The 23470-nt window shown below is 41.7% G+C and overlaps 1 protein-coding gene across 16 annotated transcripts in view; it reads right to left on the reverse strand.

Moving 5' to 3' along the window:
* Nucleotides 1-1561: 1561 nt before the first annotated feature.
* Nucleotides 1562-23470, reverse strand: part of LOC124056886 (band 4.1-like protein 1) — a 67172-nt gene continuing 45263 nt past the window's right edge. For 3 of the 16 annotated variants that reach the window (XM_046384804.1, XM_046384801.1, XM_046384802.1), the window contains exons 5-25: nucleotides 22879-22921; nucleotides 22606-22681; nucleotides 22001-22219; nucleotides 21515-21602; nucleotides 21260-21412; nucleotides 19942-20039; nucleotides 19135-19310; nucleotides 18297-18529; nucleotides 17840-17875; nucleotides 17127-17171; nucleotides 15952-16101; nucleotides 14575-14661; nucleotides 14141-14299; nucleotides 11033-11083; nucleotides 10075-10419; nucleotides 9433-9561; nucleotides 7651-7710; nucleotides 6311-6406; nucleotides 5730-5810; nucleotides 5502-5618; nucleotides 1562-4758 (exon numbers count right to left, since the gene is read on the reverse strand). In XM_046384804.1, coding sequence (XP_046240760.1) covers nucleotides 4753-4758; nucleotides 5502-5618; nucleotides 5730-5810; nucleotides 6311-6406; nucleotides 7651-7710; nucleotides 9433-9561; nucleotides 10075-10419; nucleotides 11033-11083; nucleotides 14141-14299; nucleotides 14575-14661; nucleotides 15952-16101; nucleotides 17127-17171; nucleotides 17840-17875; nucleotides 18297-18529; nucleotides 19135-19310; nucleotides 19942-20039; nucleotides 21260-21412; nucleotides 21515-21602; nucleotides 22001-22219; nucleotides 22606-22681; nucleotides 22879-22921 — 2448 coding nt within the window. In that variant the 3' untranslated portion in view covers nucleotides 1562-4752. The remainder of the gene's footprint in view (nucleotides 4759-5501; nucleotides 5619-5729; nucleotides 5811-6310; nucleotides 6407-7650; nucleotides 7711-9432; nucleotides 9562-10074; nucleotides 10420-11032; nucleotides 11084-14140; nucleotides 14300-14574; nucleotides 14662-15951; nucleotides 16102-17126; nucleotides 17172-17839; nucleotides 17876-18296; nucleotides 18530-19134; nucleotides 19311-19941; nucleotides 20040-21259; nucleotides 21413-21514; nucleotides 21603-22000; nucleotides 22220-22605; nucleotides 22682-22878; nucleotides 22922-23470) is intronic. The other 13 variants (XM_046384805.1, XM_046384803.1, XM_046384806.1 and 10 more) reach the window with 13 other exon arrangements.

Here is a 23470-nt window from a genome sequence, read left to right on the forward strand (position 1 = left end):
CAACATAAAAAGCAAAAAAAAAAAAAAAAAAAGTATATACAACAAATAAGCATAAGCAATAAGCAATAAAGTAGAAGGTAAGGTGCAGTGAACGTTAACGTTAACTGAAAACAGTCGAGTGATGAATGATGAATTGCTTTCAATAATCCATATTCATACCCACAACGTAAACTAGCTAGCCAGCATCAATCAACTGCAACACTTGTTGACACAGTCTGAACATGGCTAGTAGGAGCTAACGTTACAAAGTTTGCTGACGGTAGTAGCAGTATTGCCTGGCGTGAGCATAGACATGAACGCAAGGGCTACAAAACGAACACTTTTTTAATTAAAACATTGTCTTACCTGCAAGCGACGCGTGAGCATCATCTGCTTTCTCTTCTTTTTTCTCTTTTCCGCTCCTAGCTCAAGCGGATAACATATAAGCTAGCCCTTTTCGAGGCCATGTCCAAACAGGTGTTTGCCAAACCTGAACTGAGATTGAGGCATAATCGAACAGACCACTGGGAGGTGGGGGAGGGGGGTACCAGGAGGGGACAGGTGAGAGGGCCGCAAAGGAGAGTCACCTTTTTCTACAGCAAATTGGCCTATGTTGCTTTTGTGTATTGCTTATACAAATTAACAGGCTTTACACAGGTTGTATATATATCGTTACTAGTACCTAGCCTATTGTGATGATTTTTTCACGAGCCTGATTTTTTGGTGCCCTGAGCGCTGTGCGTCATGTTGTACTTTTCCTCCTGACTAGTACAATGATCTTGATGTGTAAAGTCTTTGCAAACTCTTTAAGTAACAGAAGTGAAAACTGAGTAAAGTTTTTTTTTTTTTTGTCAGAGTATCCATTTAATAACACGTAAATCCCATAGATCTCGGACATTTTCTCAAAATCAGTGTGTAAAGTCTTTTAACCTTTTTAAAACCACGGGGATCACCGGTGACAGCGCGGCGCATGTGTATTTCAAATTACCGTAACTCCTCGCTACTTCGTGCAATTTTAATCATTCAAACTGCCCCTGAAAGCTGTAATACGGGCTTTCTGGTACTATTATAGGCATTACGGTAATAACTGAGTAGGTATTTTAGGCATTTAATTACATAAGAATGGTAAATACTTGACAGATTTTGAAAGTTCTACTTCTCCTGGAAAAAGGATGTAAATTATTTACACAAAGGGCATTATTGACAAAAATAGACAAAAAAAAGACCAGACGTTTTAATAAATATATCTATTATTATGGTGCTAATGTGCTGAGTGAAGATTGTTGGTTGCAGAAAATACACCAGATGGCGCTAAGAGCACAAAAGTAACTGCACAGTAAATGTCCTGAATTTGGCCACAAGATGGCAATACAAAACAAGGTGATTTTCCTTTTGCTTACAAGAAGTATACCATCCAGCTGCATTTTACAGAAAAAATGACCATTTATTACATATGATGGATTCATGAAAGCCATATAATTAAGCTAGAAAACACATTTCTATTATAGATATTTTCTATTTGTTGTAGGTATAGGTGGTTAAGTGAAATCCCTCTCCCTTCTTTTCAGAATCAGAGACAGTGTTTGAATCATACTGAGACATTTATTTATGCATGTATGTTTTCCATTTAGACTGAATGCAAATACAGCAAATACACACCACCAAGCAATAGGGGGAATGTAGAGCAAAAGGCAGTGGAGAATTGAAGGTGGAGGCTAAACCGCAGAGCAAAGAAGCTCATATTCAATAATCTGTACTATGCTGGTTGTTCTGCGTTATTGGGACAAATTAGTGTTTTCATCTTTTTGAGGACTAACAGTCCAGATTCAGCGAGGCTTCTTTGTCACTATGCTCAGTGTCACGTTCTTCACAAGGCAGCTATTTCGTGACAGCTCCTCTTCACCTTGGACTGAGAGGAGAGGTCGGTTCTACATCTGCCTCGTGATGATTAACAGCACTTTCAGCTGTGGCTCCTGTTCCCACAACTGCTACTCCAAACATAAGGCACCCAGTCATGGGACATGTCTGCTGCACTGCTGTCCTTCAGATTAAACGTACTGCCTCATCTCTTGAACCCAAAAACACATCCCTGTTCTTTTCGGTTGTCTACATAGTTTACAGGATAATACACAGGAATATTGATATCTGTATATAAAAACAGGCCCTCCATCCTTCAACTCACCATGTCGCCTGCAGTGCACAACTTGTCTCCTGATGCCTCCAGCCGTTTCTCTTCCGTCAGTAGTGTGTCCAATACTACAGCAAAGACAGGTCATTTTTTTCCCCCCAACAGTTTAAAGTATATGTGCTGCTGTCACTGCAAGCAAGTGCCTTCACAGCAGTCCAGTGTCATATGACCAGAAACGATAAAACAAAGTAGAGCATACAAATAATCAGTTGTTTCCTCAGACACATTAACAGCAGGTCAACAAGTTTCAAGTCAGGGGATGGGAGGATTAGACAACGAGGGTGACAAAGCCATGGTCACAAGTGTTGGAAAAACTCCTTTGAATATCACTAACTCTGCATTACTGGTTTTGGTTACGCTTCGATACGCATGAGAGCTCACAGTTTTCTCCCTTTAGAGGACATAGAGGATAAGAATAATGTCGGCTTATTGCAAATCTCACAAGCAGTGTGCTTCACCGCTTCGGTTAACAGGAGCACGAAGTTAACAATGACGGCCACACGGCTAGCATGAGTTGGGCTCCATCAGAGCGATTCTTATGTATGTACGGTAAGTGAGAAGGTGTTGTAGGTGATGCATAGTAATAGTATTAAAGGTCATCCAGGATATATGTTACGTGACAGGCAACAGGTACGGCGGGTCGACGGCGCTTCATGAATGTCACACTCTGAGTCTCGGCTATGTCAGTAAGGGGGAAAGGGGGGGAGGAAACACACAGGCCTCACATTCACCACTCCTATAAATACAATTACAAACTCATCCACCATAACTTAAGAGTTAATCCAACAGAAAACAAAAAAAAATACCCAAACTAGTCTTGTGGTTTTGAATTTTTCAGGCAGTGGATGTCAACACGCATGCAGTCAAAACTGGAAAATCTATCTGAAAGTTTACTCAACTTTGCTGATCTGGCTTACTCTAGTAAGCACCAAACTGCAGACAAAGTTAGCAACTTATTTGGTGAGCATAGTGGAAAATTTAGTAGCTAAAGAGTCTTGAATATTGGAGTCATGTTCACCTTTGGCCATGAAAGTTTGCTGGATGTTTAAAAAGACAGCTGTTTGTCAACACGTGTGCCATTATGTCAAGGTTGTGTTTACCCCCAAATGGCCTATACATGAATCATATCATGTTCAAGGAATTGATATGATGGTGATATTGATTACAGACAGGAACATCTGTTCAAAGACAGACATATCCCCCAATTCATTGCATTTCTCTTCACTGCATCACAACCCTCAATTTGTGAAACTAATTTCTTCTTTGAGTGAGATCTCTCTGCTTAACTTTGTAAGATCTGCAGTGAAACACAGCACTGAGTTAAGTAAGAGGTTTCTGCATGTTCACACATGGAGACTGAAACATCCAAAAACACAACAATAACATATAAGCTCCATTTCATGAAGGAAGTCAAGAAAACCAAGTAAGAAAACAATGAAAACATATCATCACAATTCTTAAACTTATTAGATAAAACATTATTTATATTAAAATTTCTCTAAAAATCCTATAACTGTGCCCAAAACATGTGGCCAGCAATTCTTTATGTAGATGGCGAGTTGACACCAAAATGAAAACAGAAAGTAACAGTGAGTGGGGCGGGGTCGGGGGGAGTTACAAGAACAGTGACGTTTGTATGTTGGAGACTGAACCAAAGCAGAGTTCCAGCTGTCCACTGTAGTGTAGTGAAGTGTTACACAACTGTCCTCCAGCAGAGTCCATCACTCTGTCCACTACTCACTGCCCTAGTGATGTTTTTTTTCCACAGTTGCTCAGTCCCTTCGTGTCAGCGCTTCTTATGGATTTCAAATGTGGACATGTCCATACATATTTGTTTCCATTTCCTCGGCTATTGTGTAATTGAATCATGCAGATTATAATCATCTGATATTATACATACTTCATAAACAAGCGAACACTGGACATAAATTAGACCCTCTATAGATAAAAATGTAAAAAGCTAATAAGACAACTGTTGATTACACTGAAGGTGTCGCAGCCAGGAGATGGCGGCAACCAACCTCCCCATCCCATCCCCCACACCGCCATCATTGTCCTTATCCTTTCGCACAACCCTACTCTGCTTTTATATGTTATTCATTTCATGTGTGACTGTTGCACATGGCAGATGTTTGTAATATTTAAAATAGGAAGAAGTAATTTGTGAGGGAAGGGTATTGGGCCTGGGGTCATTCTAGGGGTGGAAACCCATGATTCAAATGACTCCTAAGGGTTTAAATGAGCCAAAATGATGTGGCAGAGTTTCACTTTCAATCCTGCATCACTCCACTTGATTAAACCAAGTGGTAAATCTTCTAATGGAAGATGTTATCTTCTCCATACAGATGTGGAGGGTTGGGATGGGCCTGGACGGGACAGGAGGCCAAGTTGGGTCAGAGGCCGAGTCACAGTTGGTTTGTATAAAGGGACAGGAGTGGAGGTCTACTGCTTCATGGAACGCAGTCTGTTCTCATGTTGATGTGTACACAGGTGGGGTAGAGAGTCCTGCTGCAGGGCAGGGCAGGAGACATAAAGCTCGAGGATCCTCTCCTGTCCCCTCCCTTCTCAGAGGCCACCATGACCAATCAGGACTGCAGTGAGACCACAAAACACATGGACACATATGTGACAATGGGCACAAAAATGTAAAAGCCCCGCCTCCACAACCACAGGAGCAAGACACCCAGAGCGAAAGAGACACAAAATCAACGTGGTCATTTTGCATTTCTGTCAGCACTTTGGATCTCTTTGTGGTCATTTCAAGTCTTTGTAATCATTTTGTTTGTTCAAACAGAAACTAAACTAAACTAAAAATTTTTGCTCAGAGAGATTACTTACAAAGTCAGGAATAAGGCACACACTGGTACATGGACCAGGTGTTTAACACCTGCAATCAGATTCTGCTCTCATGTGGAGCTCTTCACTAGAGGATTGAACAAAGTTTACCTTTAAACTTTTGGGATTTAAAAAAAAAAAAAAGTTTGTCCTCACTCTCACTTAACAACCCATCTACAAGTTGCATGCATCCTTTTGTATAAATAATCCCTCAATCAAACTCACACATAGAATGTGAGGCAAATTTTAGCTCTGCTTTCATACTGTTAGTGGCTGTTGTTTTCATTTTGCATCGATGTTTTGTATTCGTATTTGTTTGGTATTTTGTACTTTGTGTAAATACTTTGGGTCTCATTTTGTGTCTCCTTGTGACATTTTGCATGACATTGCAGTTGCTTGACATTCTAACAGGAAATGTTAACAGTCATTTCAAACAGATACTCAAGCCCAGGGGCCTGAAGGGTCTGAGGGTGCTTGGGAGGCCCATTCAGTAACCTACCTCTGCTTTCTGCTGCAGCTCCTCAGTGGGAGACTCGGTTTCCCTGATAACCACTGCTTTTGTCACCAGCATGTCAGGATGCTGTTGCTTCGCCTCTTGGATCGCCATGGCGAGGGCCTTGGGAGATGAAGTATCAGCCCATGAGTCATGAACAGTTCACATTAGCTTCCTTATGACTTTCTGAGCATACAGTACAAGTATGCTGAGTACTTCTATAAAACTCCTCACCTGATGTTGGTCCACGTCATCATCTCCTGTGATTATAATCCTTTTCTCGATCCTGGTCTCTGAATAGCCTCCTTTCACAGTCTGCTCAATGCATAAAAAATACATTTAATAAATTATAAGCTCAATCAATTAAAAATTAACATCTTTGTAACAAAAACCATGTTGCAGTGGTGTTTCTCTACCAGCTCTTCAGAAAGCTCAAGTAAAATATAAAATCTGTGAAGAGGAAAGAGTTTGAACATCTGTTTTTTCAGTGTCTAACCTATAAACAAACAAAGAGAAATGTTGTACTTAAATATCAAGAAAATATTGACAAGATGTTATTAGTATTTATGTAAAGCCTATTGGAATGTATAACGTTGTTACGTTATATTGTGTGGCAAGAAACACCTTAAATATATTTTTTCTTATTATTTAAAACTTTAAATTTTAAATGAAAATAAAAAACATCATTATTTATACTTTTAATTTTTTTTCAGCCAGCTACTCCTGCAAGCCAGCCCGGATGGACGAAGCACCATAAAGTACAACTCCAGGTCCCAGCCATTAAACTGTAACCATGGGAACAGAAAAGGTGTTACCTTGGTAACTTGAGTTGTGGTTGCTGAGGTGACGTTCTCAGCGGTGATGGTCAGCGGGGACACAACAGACTCGCTCTCCTGGGTGCCAGCTTTTACCTACAGCACATTCATTAGAGGGGAGTCACACACACACACACACACAGAGCAGCACACTTCAGACACACACGCTGGTAACACAACATGTAATGTTCACTGTCTCAGCCAGGGGGCCTCATACTCTCACAAATCTCTGGGTGCAGGCACAACTCAGCAGATGTTGTCATGTTCTCCGTCTACCTGATGCCCCTGACAAAAAGCTCATTTTCAGCTGTGAAACAACACAAGCTCACCAAGTTCACACTACGGCTGCAGCACTGGAGAGATTTATAATGGATGTTGTTATGGAAAAAACTTCTGTTACATTAGTAACAGGCAAGTTTTCTCGTTTAGTTCTCATAAACCGAAAATGGGTCAAACATCAGAGAGACAGAAGCTTCTCTCCATTCAAGAGGTACTCCAGTGATTTGGTATTGCACTTCCATAATGTTGGGGGACTCACAAGAAAAAGATCTTTCTTTTAAAATGCTCCAAACTGAATCGTCAGAGTATTGAGATATCCTTAGAATTGGTCAAATTCCAACTATATTTCCTTTTGTTTGGCTCCTTCTGATAAGTGCACATGGATTTAAAGGTGCCCAAAGGAGTTTTGTTGCAAACACATTTATATTTACATTCAGGTTTAGTCCCAAAATTGTATCTTATATCTCGCTGTGCTGCCCTCATCTTAAAGTCTAGCAAACATATTTATGTATTCAGTACCTCTTCTTCTTCCCTGCCTTTGCTGGTGTATTGCTGTAAATCTTGTGTGTGTTACTGCCACCTAACATGTGTATTGCCACACCCGCTTTAAAGGGGGGCCCCACTCATAGCAACTCTGGTTGAGGCCAAAAATTCAGTTTGTATCATGCAGGCTTTTCTGTTAACAATAACAATTTCACATATTAACAGAAAAATAAAAAATATAACAAGCACAGGGTAGTGGCGGGGTAGTGGCATGAAGGCTATTCATCCACTCATCAAAAATTTGAAACAGTCGTCGTTTCATAAAACTGACGCTGATTACCTTAGTCAAATACTGGTTTTGGCTCACACACACGGAACTCGGTGCAGATATGTCCTTGTCTAGCCTTTTTTCATTGTGAAGCTTATTCAAAAGGTTGTGAAGTAAAGGTCAAGGCAACCCTAAGAGACGGTGACAGCACAATGGCTGTGGTTTCTTGCTCTGCCACCACACACAGACACACACACACACACACACACACGCTGTCACACTGATGCATTTCCTCTATAAAGATACTTACAGGGGAGCCATTTTGTTTAAGGGCAGCAGGAGCTTCCAGCGGACTGACCACTCCATAGTTCTGAAGGAGAAAGAGAGAGAAAAACAGAGTAAAAGTGAGTCATGTGGGCAGAGTCTTTATTAACTTCCATATATTAAGTCAGTCATGTTGCTCACGTGATTCTCTGACTTTGCACGGGTGACCGTACCCTGATGCAACTGGGCTGTCCTCAACAAAATTAGCTTCACCTGTGCTTTTCCAGCCACAAGCGACCAAGGTTTACAGTTCCTGCTGGCTCACTGGCAGGGCTCGCTGGAGCCTTCGTTAATATCATTAGTTACATCTATGGTGACGAGTCACAAAGTCTGCCATGTCTATGGAGCCACAAGCAGGAAACGACGAGCATATCTAAAGGTAAGGTGTAGTGCGCTTACTTCTTGTCCTTCAGTGCTTTTCAAATAAAACAACTGTTATAGTTATAATGCTAACATTAAAGAAAACATATCTGTGACATGCTGAAACATGAGTCAGATTAAATAATGTCAGCAATAGTGAAATCAGTTATTAAAGAGAGCAAAAGTGTGTTTTATTGATTGTGATTTTATCCTTTAAAAGCTACACAGTCTCACTTTAAAGCAACTGACCAATGTAAACAATGTAGTAATTTGGCCGATTACATCCAAATGCACTACCTGGTCATTTTATCAATAAGATAATAACAATAGTATATAGCTTCATGTAAGAGGAGTCCATTCAGATGCCTGGATGAGTTGTGAAAGGTTTTGTACCGACAACATATTTGAATTAAATGTAATGACTATTTCATAGTCTGGCAGTCAAACCAACAACAGCATGTGTATGCTTGACAAATAGTTTATGAAGGCAGTCCTCAAGATGAACAAATTCCTTTTACCGCAGTCTGGCGATAACGCAAGCCAAATTCAAAGGCTGTCACTGACATGCAGACAGTTGGCAGCAGCCCAAACAGACATGACATGGCTCCCTCTGCTGGCTGTTAGTGCTGGAGATCTTTGTCTGTGAACTGATTACATCATCCTCCATTTGCTGCACAAACACATACACACACACACACACGCTACTGTGTCTTACTCTGACATCTTAGAAAATTTGACTCAACACCAATCTGGCATTTCAAAGGCACCCTCATGGCTGAGGTTCATCCACACCATTAGCTGACTGGCTAAAGAGCCCGGCAATGATTAAATTTTAATAAGGCACCTGTGGGACGGCCAACCAGCACTCGAATCATTGCCTCTGGAGATGAATGGGATTCGCACCTGCTTTCAACATCCTCATTAATACACTGTCAATACTTAAACTCCATAATGATGCTATTATGTCATCCCTGTCTGGGGAATACAGCCTTTGCGTCACTGAAGCACAAGAAAAATGCTCCCTCCTCTAATCAAGACTAACTCCAGAGCCCTGCAAAAATATTAAATTCTTCATTGCAAGTCTTTTTGAATGTTTGGTGGGATTGATCTTATGAAATTTTCCTCATTTTCTCTTTCTGCCAATAGCTTAAAATGTGTCAGCTTTAATGTATAAACTAGAGGGGGAAAAAAGAAATAAGAGCAACAGAAAAAAATCAGTCTGACTAACACAGAGATGTGAGACGCTGATATCTCATCTGACTCTCTGCAACAAAGCAAATATATGTATTTCACAAAATGTCAAAATTCCTTTAACTTTAGGTGACAAAGCAGAGGCAGCAGACATATTTGCAGCAACATATTGTACATGACAGTACAGTAAGGTTTGTTCACAATGCTGTTGCTTTACCTGCGGTGAGACGTTCATGATGTCGGGATGAATCTCTGATCCATTTGTATGCGTCTCTGGCTTGGTGTCGGACCTCTTCAGCATATGGGCCATGCTCACGGCACTGGGGTCTTTCTTTGCAACAGGAGGCTGTGTGACAGACAAACACAATAACACACACAGTCAAACAAAATGAAGCAGTTTCCCTACAGCAAGACCTCTGAAGACCTTGGAAAAATAACGCATTGCTTACAAGCAGCATACATTTCAGATAAAAGCTTTTGAATGTGGTTAACTTCAAGAAACAAACACCGAATGCAACTGAACGCATACTTTTTTTTTTTTTACTGGATTGTTTGGCTTGATGACAACATGCAAATGATGATGCAGCAGCCGGGGAATTAACAGAAACACAGAGGTAACTGATAAAAATAAAATGGGTGAAAAAATTCATAACTTAATCCATCAAACAGAATAAAACATGTAGAGTTTTGAACAGAATTAAATGTGAACAAAATGTAACATAATTCAAACAATAAGTTCCAAAAAACTGAAAAAACTGCATAAACAGGCATTTATGGCACCAAGTCCAGCCAGCCAAGTCCAGTGGATGGTGATGATGATGATGATGATGATGAAGAATGAATAGATTCATCTGTCTACCTCATGACGTGTTCCCTCCTCTATGGGAGACTTGTCCCGGGAGCCCATTAGACGGGCAGAGTAGAACCTGGAGGTCTCTTCAAAGTCCTCTCGACCAATCTCAGGCTGCCGCTCCTTCTCTCCCAACTCCGATATTCCCTTAGAGAAATCCTCCACCCCAGAGTGGAGGTCCATGATGACAGTGAAGTCGACCTCAGCCTCCAGGCTGGACGTGGAGCTGACTGTCATGCTGGAGCACTTGCGCTCAATGCCCAGGTGAGTTTCCCTCATGCAGGCCACAGTGTCCCGTTCCTGCTCCTCCTCTGAGGTAATGCTTGGCTGGGTCCTCCTGTCCCCAAGCTCCCTCTGGAGCAGGTACAGAAACAGGATCGATACTGGTTATTTAGGTGCAGACGGGTGGATGACGAAGATGGCATTGAACAGGATGGAAGCGCCATCCTGATGTTTAAGGGTGGTGTGTCTGCTGGGATTCACGGAGGATCCAAATTCAAAGTTTTTATGCATGCAATATATCCTCAGTAGACAGTGTATCATGGGGCATGCAGTCATGTCAGAAGTGAAAAGTTAAATAGGGTATAAATTATAAGCGTCCATGTATAAGTTTAACTCTGTGGGTTTAAGTCCAGAATCTGACTTTTTGATGTTTGCTGTATGAATTAGTAAACCTGAGGTGCTATGACAATGATTCATTGATGAAAATAATCAGCCGAGAAAGTTGTTAAATCATGCCATTTCAACATTTCCCAATTAGACTAAAACATTTTCCCAATTAAACTGTAAAGACATTTCATGGTGATGGATGTAGACATTCAAGTAGCTGGTGGAAATCATTTCGCATTTTATGTGAGCAAAAACTGATGCAGTCAGTTAGGAGCCATGTGTTTTACCAATGAGGGATGCACACGGGAAAAGAGATGGCGGGTGGAGTACAGAAAGGGTTTAAATGTAATTAAATAACCTTGAAATCGGCAAACGGTTCTTCATAAATGGCAGGAGTAGAGACAGGCTCCTGCAGGGGGAAGCAGAGGAAAGTGCACAGAAAGCATCTGAAGGTTAGCACAAGCTGAAGTGGCCAGTGGACTGACAACCCACAAATGCAGAAATTCTACCAGCAGAGCTTGACTGGAGCCTGAAAATATGAGCTCAGTGTGTTCTGAGCATAAGATATCTCACTCTAAACCTGAAGTGGGATCCTGGCGTACTGCTCAGTGAGACTCCAAATCTGGATATAGCCACACATTTCAAAGAAGGTGATATTTTTTAATGTCTTTTAAATGATTCAAATCCACATTTAGGTGAGAAATTCAGCTAGCAATCTAAGCCCACTGAGTGTTCAGATCTAGTCAGATCGAAATGGATTCAGGCACAACTTTCAAGCGCTACTCTACAGTAACATAGCACAAAACAAAACAGTTTAGAGGACAGAAAAGAGGTGAGCTTACAGCAACATCTACAGCCAAGTTTATTAGTCAGAATTAGCAGAGGCAAGGCAAGAGAATCATGCAGTTTGTATGATGAGCAGGTTTCAGCATAGCAGCAGCCACTCATTGACCAGCTGAGAAAGTGTTGCAACTCTATGCACCTTGAATTTCAATAAGGCAGTATTCAGATAATGTCAAATAATACTGTCCAATAAAAGGTACTGTGGCACATTTCAAAGCCTGTCAAAATGACTGTGCAAGTGGGTCCACTTGTTTGAAGGAGCATCTAATATTTTCCCACACTCCCCCAGTTCAATCTGATGTAGATATGATTGTCACTCGCCATTGAGAGCCACGCCACACCTCTTCCCATGCCTATTTAATCCAATATATGCAAGAGCTTGACTCAGATGAAAAGGTGGGAAATGATGAAAGCTGTCATGTCTATTCACTTCAAATTCCTTTCATTCCAGCGCCAACACGTGCAAGCTCCTAATGATACCAACAGTGAAATGAAAGCAGCAAATCTGACTGTGTCAGGCACTGAGCTGTGGTGTCTGGCTGCTCGCTGCCTGCTGAGGTTTCACAGTTGGAGGAACCAAAGTGTTTATAATACCGCTTAGCTTTCCATCCAGGTGGGGTAGAATAATTCATCTGATTTTGTGAGTTATTATCACCAATCTGAAGGATTTTTTAAGTTCTGTTGATGCAAGTCAGTTTCTCAATCATATGTGCGCAAACCAATTCTATTTTTGATTTATCTAAAAATTTGGGATAATAGCTGTCTGCAACAAAGTAATGGAGAGCAGTACATTTCAGCCTTTCTTTCTCAAAGTGATTTAATTTGTAATATTAGTATGCTATAAATAATTTGTTTTGTATTTCCAGTTGGAAAAATGGCACAAGATGTGCAAAAATCATCAGAGCGTTGATAATATGAAAGCCTTGCCACCCTCTGATAGAGAACAACGTGAGATGGAAAGAAATTTGAGGCTCACAAGTTAGAGAAGGCAAAGACAAACCGACAACCAAAACATGAGATATTGATTTTTGTCTTTAACACAAAAAAAAAAAAAAAAAAAAATCACAGCCAGTGGTGAGCTGTACAGATTTGCCAGACAGTGTGCCACATGTTGAGGACAATGGAAAGGGATAAATTGGATAGCCATATGGGAAATGTCCAAACTTTTTGATTGTTTTTTGCCACAAAATAGAGCAAAAGTACTGCTCAGCCTGATCTTCGTATAGGCACGAACAGGTAATACAGATGAGTGTTTCAAGTCACTGAAAACGTAGAAAAAAAGAGAAATGGCGTGCGAGTCTGTCTGAAGCTCATGCGATGCTTTATTTCCAATGACTGAATAGCAGATGCCAAGCAGAGTTACCGAGTGTCTCTTCTTGGCTGCATCCAGGCTTGGCTCCCTGCCGGCATTTCGGCTGTTCCGCAGTATTAGTCCAGATTCCCGTGCCTTCTGTGTTTTCACTGGCGGGGCTGGGGGAGCCATTTTGGGAAGCGCTGAAATCTTTGAGCCAAACAACTGGCTCTCTGTAGGTCCTCTACCAGACTGATAGCTGTCATCAGAATATTCTAATTTAGGAATGCCCTCCAGATCCGCTGCAAATGCTGGATGGAAGGTGGGGACGTCGTTCCAATTGAGGTCCGAGTGTCCCTCTGGGGAGCCGACCGACCAGCGGTATTCTCTTCTGATGACCCGCGTGGTCTCTTCTTGTCCTGTCCTGTCCCTTTCGTCCTTACATGCTACGCTCTTTGATCGCTCTGGCTTGAGAGGCACGATCCTGGTGATTTCCGACTGGTAGCTGCTGCCTGACAGTCGGTGCAGAGACGTCCTCTGACCTCTGTCTCCCATGAAACCCTCCATGTCCTCTGCCCCAGAACTACTGATTTTCCTTTCATGTGTCCTGACCTGTCGCAGTTTTACCTCAGCTAGCTCTTTGTTGTCAATAAGTCCCTTCCCTCGAACCTTCATCACACACTCCCCTGTAACACCTGCTAATGAAGTATCATGTTCCATCTTTCCAGGTCCATTCACTGAGCCTAAATCAATATCTGCTGGCCCAGCCTGACTCACTTTTCTCTTTACATGCTCTATTCCTTGAGTGGAGACCTCCCTGCTTTCTGCTATTGATATATCCTCTTGTTTATTGTCTTTATAAACCTTGACAGACTGATCATTTCCTGATCCCTGATCATCTTTTCTCATCACCACCAAGGATGATTCACAATGATTTCCTGTTGTAGAGGTTTTTTCTGGACTGTTGCCAGAATCTGAACCCTCATTTTCTTCTCCAGTAGAATCACTGTCTCCTTTCCTGTAGATGAGCTCGGCAGGCATTCCCAGGTTTAAGCTCTGGGGTCTCCTTTTTTTCCTTGGTTTAGAAGCCGTGCGTTCCTTTATCTGGCGTGAGCCCAGGGCCACATCACTGTTTGCTTCAGGGTTTGAGGCTTCAGGTGGTTTACTTCGAGATTTGTCTTGAAACAAGTCTTCATTCTCAGATAATTTAATCACAAAACGACTTTTGTTAGCTGGCCAAGGCTCAGAGCATTCATCTGCCCCTCCAGACAATTTTGCTGATGGAAATTCATCAATATGGCTTTTCATTTCTTTCCCATCATAGCCTGTTACCTCTTTATGTATCATCTTGGTAATGTCTACCTCTTTTTCCACCTCCTTTTTCTCCCATGAGGAATCAGATGGGAGAGATTTGTTCTTTTCTTCTGCCTTCCAGTCATGGTCCTGCTGATAAGTTTCTTGTTTTTCAATCAATACCCACTCCTCAGAGCCCTACATGTTGGTATAGATTAAACATAGTTAGACATGCCAAGCACAGCTACTGCAAGTAATAAAATTCACAAAATCATTTGAGTCACAGAAAAAGAATGTACAACTAGTACATAGTGAAGTTTTGGAACACATGCTTTTGCACTGAGGGATTCATTGTACAGTATTTGGCAGTATTTCCTTGAATAGACAGTAATGTGGCTGATAATAATGCACAGAAGGCCATGCATTAAATAGTGAATTGTATCATGAAAGAGGAAGAGAGATAGATATGCAACCTCAGGTGAAGTCACCAGAGTCTTCTGGACGAAACCCTCAACAGAGAGGCTGTTAACAGGGTCCTTTCCCACTGCTCGGCCCACCAACTGGTCGACACGAGTTTAAGAGAGAAGGAAGAACAGCTGTTAAAGCTCGGACTCAAAATGAAGGAGTAAATTAGTGAGGTGCACAATAAACCATTTCATGCAAAAGGGAGAAAATGGAAAAGGCAGAAAGAATCAGTATAACCAGGATTTAACTGATATATTTTGTAGAAACTTTTTAATGAACTTCAAACTAAAAATATGCAATCCCATGTACCTGACAGTCACCAAATCCACATAACCAAAGCAGCAGACATTTGCAATGCAAATATTTTTCTACAACGACATGAAAGCGTTGAGTTCAACTGAATCTCTTGGAAACAGTCCAGAGAGACTTTCCCAGCCCTCTACTGTCAGTCAGACACATTAATAACCCCGCATCAACCCCCCTTTTTGCCATTTTACCTGGAATGAGACACACAGCAGATTACATTTTCTGCAGCAGACAACGTTTGACATTCTATGGGCATAATCTGATCATCCCAGGCAGCAGATGAGAGATTGTCTGAAGACAACGTAGGTACAGGCAAAGGCAGAACCATCCTATCTGTGGACGACATTCTCTGAGCTCTATCTTCAAAAGCCTAATTACCAAAATGCGATCAAAGCTTGAGAGCTTTCATGATCCGGCATAAAGAAAACTGTGTCACTGTTAGGCAATCATAGAAAAAATAACCGATAACTGGTTATTATTGCTCAAGTGTCTCATATTGAGTACATCTCAAAAAACATCTTGAAACTAATCTCATCAAGATGCTTCTTTCATGTCAGTCATCTTCAAGTACCTCTGAGTTTTCGTCAGAATTATTCTGGTGCTCCAGAGAGACGCAGCATGCGCTTCATTATAGACCTCTTAAAATAAACTGCAGATTTTTATATTTGTTCCTGTGAGCAGTATTGTCTTTGCACAGGAGATATATCGAATGATTGAACTGCCCGCAGGAAAAATACTATAACAACCATTACTACCTTCACTAATCATACTCATGTGCTTTTTTTATCATCATACTGGTACAGTATATCTTAAGGCTTGAATTACTCAAAGACAAGAACATGCAAAAAACATGAAAAACAACTTTCTCCATGACAGAATATGGTCTGATTCCCCTTACGTCAAGCTGCAAAAGGGGGAATTCAATATGACAGTGGCCACATGGGGATATCAACAGTCTTTAATGGAATGTCAAGCACCAGAGGTCACTGGATTTGAGATATTGACCACAGTGGCCCACAAACACGCCCCTACACCCCACCCCACCCCCACCACCACCACTAGCACGAGCCTTTACTCACAGCCTTCTTCTCTGGTGTGCCTGTTGGAGAGGTGGCTGACAGGCGCTTCTCGCGGTTCATCAGCTTGCTGTTGGGCTCCCTCAAGGTTCTCTTCAGCTCATTGATACTGGCTTGATGCTTCAGCAAGACATCCTGCGACTTATCCAGAAACTAGAGGAGAATGAGTGGAAGGAGAAAAACAAGACAGAAAGAGAAGAGGGAATGCATTTCAAAACGTCAGCATCCTTTTCAGCACCAGTACTCACATCAACATATCTGATCCACATGACTAAATTGGATCTGAGAAAAGTAGTTACTAGTTACTTTACACGTTAAAGGACAGGATGCAAACTGTTCAAGTCCATCAACTGTGTGGGAACACTTTAAATTTAGTGATTACAAGACAAGACTGGCTTCGGAGTCAAGGACAAGGTTTGGTTTAATCCACTTGCTATCTTTTTCACTTTTTGTATTCCCTTTATACCATAAAATATGCATGGTTCTATTATTATCAGTTCTTATTTGCAAAAACTAAAAAAAGGTTAAATAAAAATCTCTGTCTGAACGTCCCAACTCTTTCAGACTAACCTTCTCCATTATCTTAGTCGGCCACAAATTCCACTTTTTGTTGGAGATAGATGTTTACAAAAAGTGGTACTTATGACACAGCACAAATGCTAATAAAGCCAGTGGAAAGAACCAATCAGAGGCCCTCTGATCCACACTGAAAAACATTTCTCAATCACGGGGTCTGCTCTTCTGCATGACAAGTACTTTTAGTATTTTGGTATCTCAAGTACATTTAGCTGAGAATACTTCTGTACTTCTACTGAGTGGTGATGCTTTTGAGTTGGACTTAAACTTAAGTAAAGCCTCTGAGCACCACCACTTTCAAGAGTGGGATATTCCAATACAGTGAGAAACACATCCTAATGCTTCAGCACTTAAGGCAGGAGAAGGGCTCATTTCTATCGATAACACTGGAGACTTTCAAAGCTGCAACCTGAAGTAGTCTCATGGCTGCCGGATGTTTCAAATCTCTATGGCATTCCAAAAGAAATATAAAAGTATCCTTTGATCCAAGATGTGGCTGCAGGCAAGCCCCCCCATCCTCCCCCATCCCCCAAGGCTAGAGGTGCAGAGGAGCAGCAGCACACACGACAAAAAGCACAAGGGTTGAAGACAGGAACCTGTACCTCCTGTTTGTGCCGAGGAGTGGCCTCCTGGTCCAACTGAGACAGCTGAGTTGGGGCAGGAGAACAGGCAAAAGGGGTCAGAGGTGAAGAGTGCAGGGTCAGAAAGTGCAGGAACAAGGTCAGATGTAGCAACAGAGACAGGATGGTAGAAGGTAAGACAGCCAGAGGACAGGCAGGCAGACAGACTGTATTTGGCCACTTGATACCATGCCAAGACAAATGTTAAAGTTACTTAAAGTTACTACATCCCAGCAGACACTGTGGAATTGAATAGATAGTGACATGGCATGCAAATTTAACATACACATAAAAGGGAAGTGCATAGCCGCTCTTTAGCGATTCTGAAATCAACACAGAAATGTCTTTCTTATGTTAGCTCAAACTGGTTCCCAAACTTTTTTTTTTGCAGGTTGTATTGTGAAAATTCTGTGCTTCTGCTCAAATTTGTCTCTGCTGTACCAATTACTGTGAAACGTTTGCTGGGGTTCTGCGTAACTATGACAGATAAGTCAGGCTATAACAGCATCCCTGAAATTTAAGTTGGATTGTCACACAGTTTTTTCCCTGGAGTTGACTGCCACAATTAGACAGTGGAAAATAGGCAGACACAATGAGATACAATCAGAAAAATATACTTGGAAAAAGAAATGATGATGCATGGATGCAGACAGGTATACAGGCAGACAGAGACCCAATCACCAGACACCAAATACCTCCTGTTTACTGTCAACTGGTGACCCAGCTTCCTCCTTAACGCCAGCAAGAGTTAAAAAAAAGGGGAAACGCATGTTAGCACAAGAGGGTGAAGCTTGAGTTTGCATTTCTCAGCGTAATGAGAAAGGGTTAAAAACTGGAAATCTGTCAGCGGGTTTTATGAGCAGTGCAGTGTAAGCATATAAGCTGGAGTGAATAGGAGTGAAAGGAGAAGAGTTAGTAAATGCTAAATCCACTAAAGCCACCATAGCGCTATGCCCCTGCTGCGTAAGCCTGAGCTGGCTTGAGAGGGACCTATGTACATCAGCACACATGCAGTCCTTGGTATCTCCCTTCCTCAACGCTTTAGACTGACTGAGGCTCCATACATTTGGACCTTCCATAATTCTAACATAAAAAAATCAAATTTAGCTCAATGGAAATTCATAAAATTGTCTGTCAGGAAATAATCCCTACCATGATCTCTTTCTTTCTGCTTGGAGTGACATTGCCATCATGGTCTCCGTCCTGCTCTGTCTCCCGGCCTTGCTCTTGCTCCTTGTCTTCCTCGTCCTGCTCCAAACTTGGCTCCAGCTCCGTCTCCTGCTCGTCCACGGAGGGGCTGTGGAGGCGACGCTGTTCACTGATGCTGCGGTGAGATAGGCCATCGTGGTTCTCACACATGGCTGACACAGGCCTTGAGAACTCTGCTGGTAACAAAATTTAACACAATACAAGTCAGATATCAACTGATATGGTGTTTTAAAGAAAGAGTTTTGGGAAATGCTCTGAGGGAACTATCACACCTCAGAGCAAACTGGTACACTGTTATATGTGAGTTCTGATGCGGTTCATGTTCACAATGAATTACTGCAAACAAGGGATAAACATAGAGTCGACACGAAGTCCTGATGATGTAAAGACGACTATCAGGACCAACATAGGGAAATCAGTTCAAGTGAGACGAGGCAGGAGACAGGACAAAGCCAACAGTCACCCTGGCTCTGGCCAAAGAAAAACAACAGCTTTATTTATGGGACTGTTTATTGGCCAGCAGTAATGACATCCTGCACCCTCCTTAAAACTGCACTTCTTGTTTTTACACTTTTACACAAGTTTGTACGAGTGAAACAAATAACTTGAGCTTTAGGGGGACTTGTAGTGGGATTTTTTAAGAGCAAAGCAAAAAGGCATATTTCCCAAAATGTCCTATTATTTCTTTCAATGTCCATCTCAAAGCTGCAACTTTCAAACTGAATACAAGTGCAAAAGTAAACACTTTAGCCTTCCCATTAAACGATTTATTGGCTCTCACCTCCGTCTAAGCTCCTAGACAGCAGGTACCTCTTGCTGGTTGAACGCTCAAAGTGCGGAGCAGGCCGGTCTATAAGAGCGCTGGCCTGTCTGGTTTGAGCCTGCGTCCTTCCACTATATCGAAACTTTGAACCCATCACCAAGAAGCCCTTTGGGGGAGGCTCTGGAGAAACCAGTCTGGAAGAACAAAATAGGTAACCAGAGGACATTCTTGATCACATACTGTACCACGTAGGAAAAAGCAGCTAGGCAAAGACAGTAGGGTGAGTGCTGAGATAAGAAATCATTTCAGTTACAACTAAATTGGGTTTTGAGCTAAAATTCTGAGGGTGCATTTTCCATGTATGATTTGTATCTGTACCCAAAGAAAGCCATCACACTGGAAGCACCTCTGACCTACACTTTCTTGCTTTCTTTCTTGGAGCAGTCATGTTCATCAGACAGAACAGTGATACTTGAATTTAAAACTAAATTTAAATCTTCTTTTAACACAGTGCAAAGATCTGTTAATGGCAACTTTTTTTGCTTGCTATTTAATGCGCTCTTTTATCCAGCTCCTTGTACCTCTTGCATACTCTTGTAAGGTGTATCAGTAATTATAACAAGCCAAGGTAGCCATGAAAATAATACGGGCTTTACAGAGGCACTATGTTTGACAAAACACAGTATAATATACTGCACTGCGCTGCACAATATAATGAGTATGGCTGCAGTATGGCTAAAGAAGCTGTACACATGGAAATGTTTTGTTTGCCTTGATATGCATTGAACAAGAACCTTTCAACCATGAGAGCAGATTGATTCTTACCGGAAAAAGGTGTGATGCTCAATGCAGACCTTCCACAGCTTCTTGGCAGCTCTGTGGTTTGGAAGCTTAAAGCCGATTGTACTTTCAAACTGCTCATACTGGAGTGGAGAAAGAACAGGGATATGGACAAATGTGACTGAAGGTGTAGGGAATACAGCATCAGGTGTGTTTACTTTAATTTTCTGAAAGCCACCTCAGTTCATCTTGAAAGACTATAGCAAACCAATACAATAACAATAAAAAAAACAGTAAATTTACTACACGTTATACTTGCATGTGCTGCATACTACTATGCCATAGGCCAACATAGATTTTGCTGAGTGGGCAGAAAGGCAAATGCATCGAGGTAGAGTAAGGATAATTTCCAATGTTCAGACACTAGAAGCAAAAGGGAGGACAACTATTTCAAAGCTCTATATTTGCACTCTTTATCCTTCTAATCTGGCCGAGGCTGCAGCTGCAGCAGCTCTGTTAAAGGGGTTCTTTATTTGGCTCAACCACAGGCTCACTGTGTGGCTCTGTCACTTGACTGGGTCTGGCCCAGACAGCCTGTCACACTGAGGCTCAGCGTGGAGGATAAGCTGCACTGCACAATGAGGAGGGCCGGAATATAGACTCTGGCCGTGCAGGGGAGGAAAACTGGAAGTGTAATGCTAAGGATTTTCTAGCTATTTGCTCAGCACAACTGACCACACATTCATTTCTGCAATGGCTTTCTACAGTAATAGCTGTGACAGAACATCAGCTAATACTGTACCCACATTCTGAAGCTATGGCTTAAAGGAACAGTTTGACATTTCAAGATTTAGGCTTACTGTCTTTCTTTCTGAAGATAAGAGATGGTTAGCTTAACTTCTAACATATTTCTAGAAATCTAAAACAACTGCCTTGAAGAAGTAATGCAAGAACTTAACATCGCATTCCAATAAACATGGGGACCTTCTAACTGACAAATCTTTAAAAGAAGGTCAAATTTGATGCAGCAGAGATCCAAAGTCCTGACTTGAAGTTTCCAGAGAAACTTGAGTACCTACATTTCCCATAGTGCAACTCTAGTAGAATATCTTGTCTGATTAACACTCCCTTCAAATTCTACAACCACAGCTTGTACCACCGGTTTCCTGTTATAAACTTGCAGTCCCCAAGCCCACATAACCTGGATGACATAACTAAGACATCATCAAGGTTATTTTCTCAGACATGACAAATCTCCTCGTGAGATAGAGAAAACATTAAACATTTTGTTGAGTAGCACTAACCATTCCCAATAAAACGACCTTTAATGTCTAAAGGGGTCATCCTTAACCATACTGCATACCTCTCCAGGTCGTATCTTGATGTAGAAGTTGCTCCTCTTATAGGAAATCTTGAGGATCTTTGGCCAAGCAAAGCGGTTGATCCTCAGTCTATCACGGTAAATCAGCAGTCCATTGGCACACACGCCCAACATTATGTCAATCCCTTCAGAATCCTGGAACAAACGAGGGACAGTAAAGAGACAGAAATTATTAAAGAGTACCACTCTCTGCATCCTTGAAACCCACTTTCATGCAATAAATTTGGAAAAGCCAACCTTAGCGTGATGAAGGTCCACCCCGTACATGGACAGTTTCTTTGCATTCTCCAAGAAGTTAATTTCAGCTTCTGCTGGAGTCATCCCCCTGTGGGCACAACAATGGTTATATCTGTAACCAACAACCTTCTTAAACAATAACCTCATAATCTTGCACAGTGGGAGCAGAATTATCACAGTAATATCCCTGAAATCTTCAACTCTAAATTCCTTTCATCAATGCCCCCAAGAATTACATTTGGGCATATGTAAAAAGCCAGTGCCAAATCAGAGCGTGGCGAATACCTTCTACGTGAGAAAGCGTTCTCACACTGGCAGTACTCGTGCTGTGTACATCTCAGTGACAGATGGCGCAGTAATGTGATGGCATCTATCAACCATATGCATGATGGAGTGTTTTGACACAGCGGAAAACTCATCATATGATCATCTCCTGGGATTTGTGAATTGATAATAGTGTGATTTAAACAACAGCATGTCCAATACTTGTAGTTTCGATGGAGCTCCATCACCCTCTCCTCCAGCTCACGAGTCTGATTGGGGGCAAAGCGGAAATCGCTGACATAGTCGGAGCCGTGGTCATCATGGTCATAGTCCCCCAGCTCGGCTTGGACAGTGTAAGAACCCAGGAGGGCATGAGTGACGAACGAGCATGGCAGTCGACCTGACAGCATGTCATCCCTCAGCTGCAGACACAGGTAGTATCTGTAAGATGAGACAAAAGGGGTGGAGTGGAACGTTTTTGGTAGAGAAACAAGTCTGAGCCAAGACAAGCTCCGCAAAGTATTCCATGTAGTTAATCCACGGCAGTTAGTGGCATTCCAGGTCTAATCCTCAACAAGGAGACAGGGATTTGGGTTTGCTTTGACACCAGGGCAAATATGCCATGTAAATTTTTTCAATAATTTGATGTAAACACACATCTTGAGGAAAATAAAAATGGCAAATCACCTTCAAAGCTGGCATGTGAAGCAATTTCTGCTCTGATTAACTCTGAAGAGCATTTGACAGCATAACCAAGGAGATGTTACAACTGTTGATTTTGTAAGAGTGTGTGTGTGTGTGTGTGTCTTTGAGGGGGGGTACTCTACCTGGTAATATCCTCAGTGAGCTGGGAGGGGTCCGGAGGGTAGAATTTGACAGCAAAAGCAAAGTGCCATGGAGAGTCTGAAGAGAAATTACAATTATTGTTTGAAGCTCACACTATCACTATCATATATTCATACAACATATCAGGAAAAGTATACAAAAATGTAACAGCAAATCTAATAGTTCAACATAGATGAAAAAAATCAAATGTTATGACTTTACTAAATGAATATTAAAACATTTATCATTTACAGCTACTTGGAAATGACACTCACTGCGCATCTGCTTCTTGATCTCCTTGGAGGGGTCCAACCAGTTCTGAAAGACAGAAGGCAGAATTCACACAGGGCAGACTGGAAACATGGCTAATACACACCCCGGTGTCACATTTGGCTCTAATTGCCATCAGTGTTCCTAATGAAAGCCTTTCCATATGGTTAAATGAAGAAGCTGAGCTCTTCCCTGCTGAGCCACTCAAACGTGCAGAGAGTAGATTTAATTCAAGCATCTGTTTCTTCATTGTGTTGCAAAATCACTACCAGGCAGTTACCTATCTGATCTCATCAAATCTCACTGTGCAGTAAACCACATCGCCTGTAGGGGCACCATTTCTGATTGCTCCAGTGTTTCATCAGTGGTGCAGTGCACACTGACTCTGTATTAATAGAAGCTATAAATCAAGTTGTTTAAAGACACATCAATACACAGGTGCCAGTGGAGAGAATGAAAGACCTCCATATTCCATACTGATCCTTTCACTAGACTATGGTTTCCCTTGTGGCATTGCATCTGTAATGTACACATTTATTTCCTCAATCGACAAATCTTCCAATTATAACAAACTGGCAACAGAATATTTCCTTCCAT

The sequence above is a fragment of the Scatophagus argus genome, chromosome 3, assembly GCF_020382885.2.
Source record: "Scatophagus argus isolate fScaArg1 chromosome 3, fScaArg1.pri, whole genome shotgun sequence".
In the NCBI taxonomy this organism is placed as follows: domain Eukaryota; kingdom Metazoa; phylum Chordata; class Actinopteri; family Scatophagidae; genus Scatophagus; species Scatophagus argus.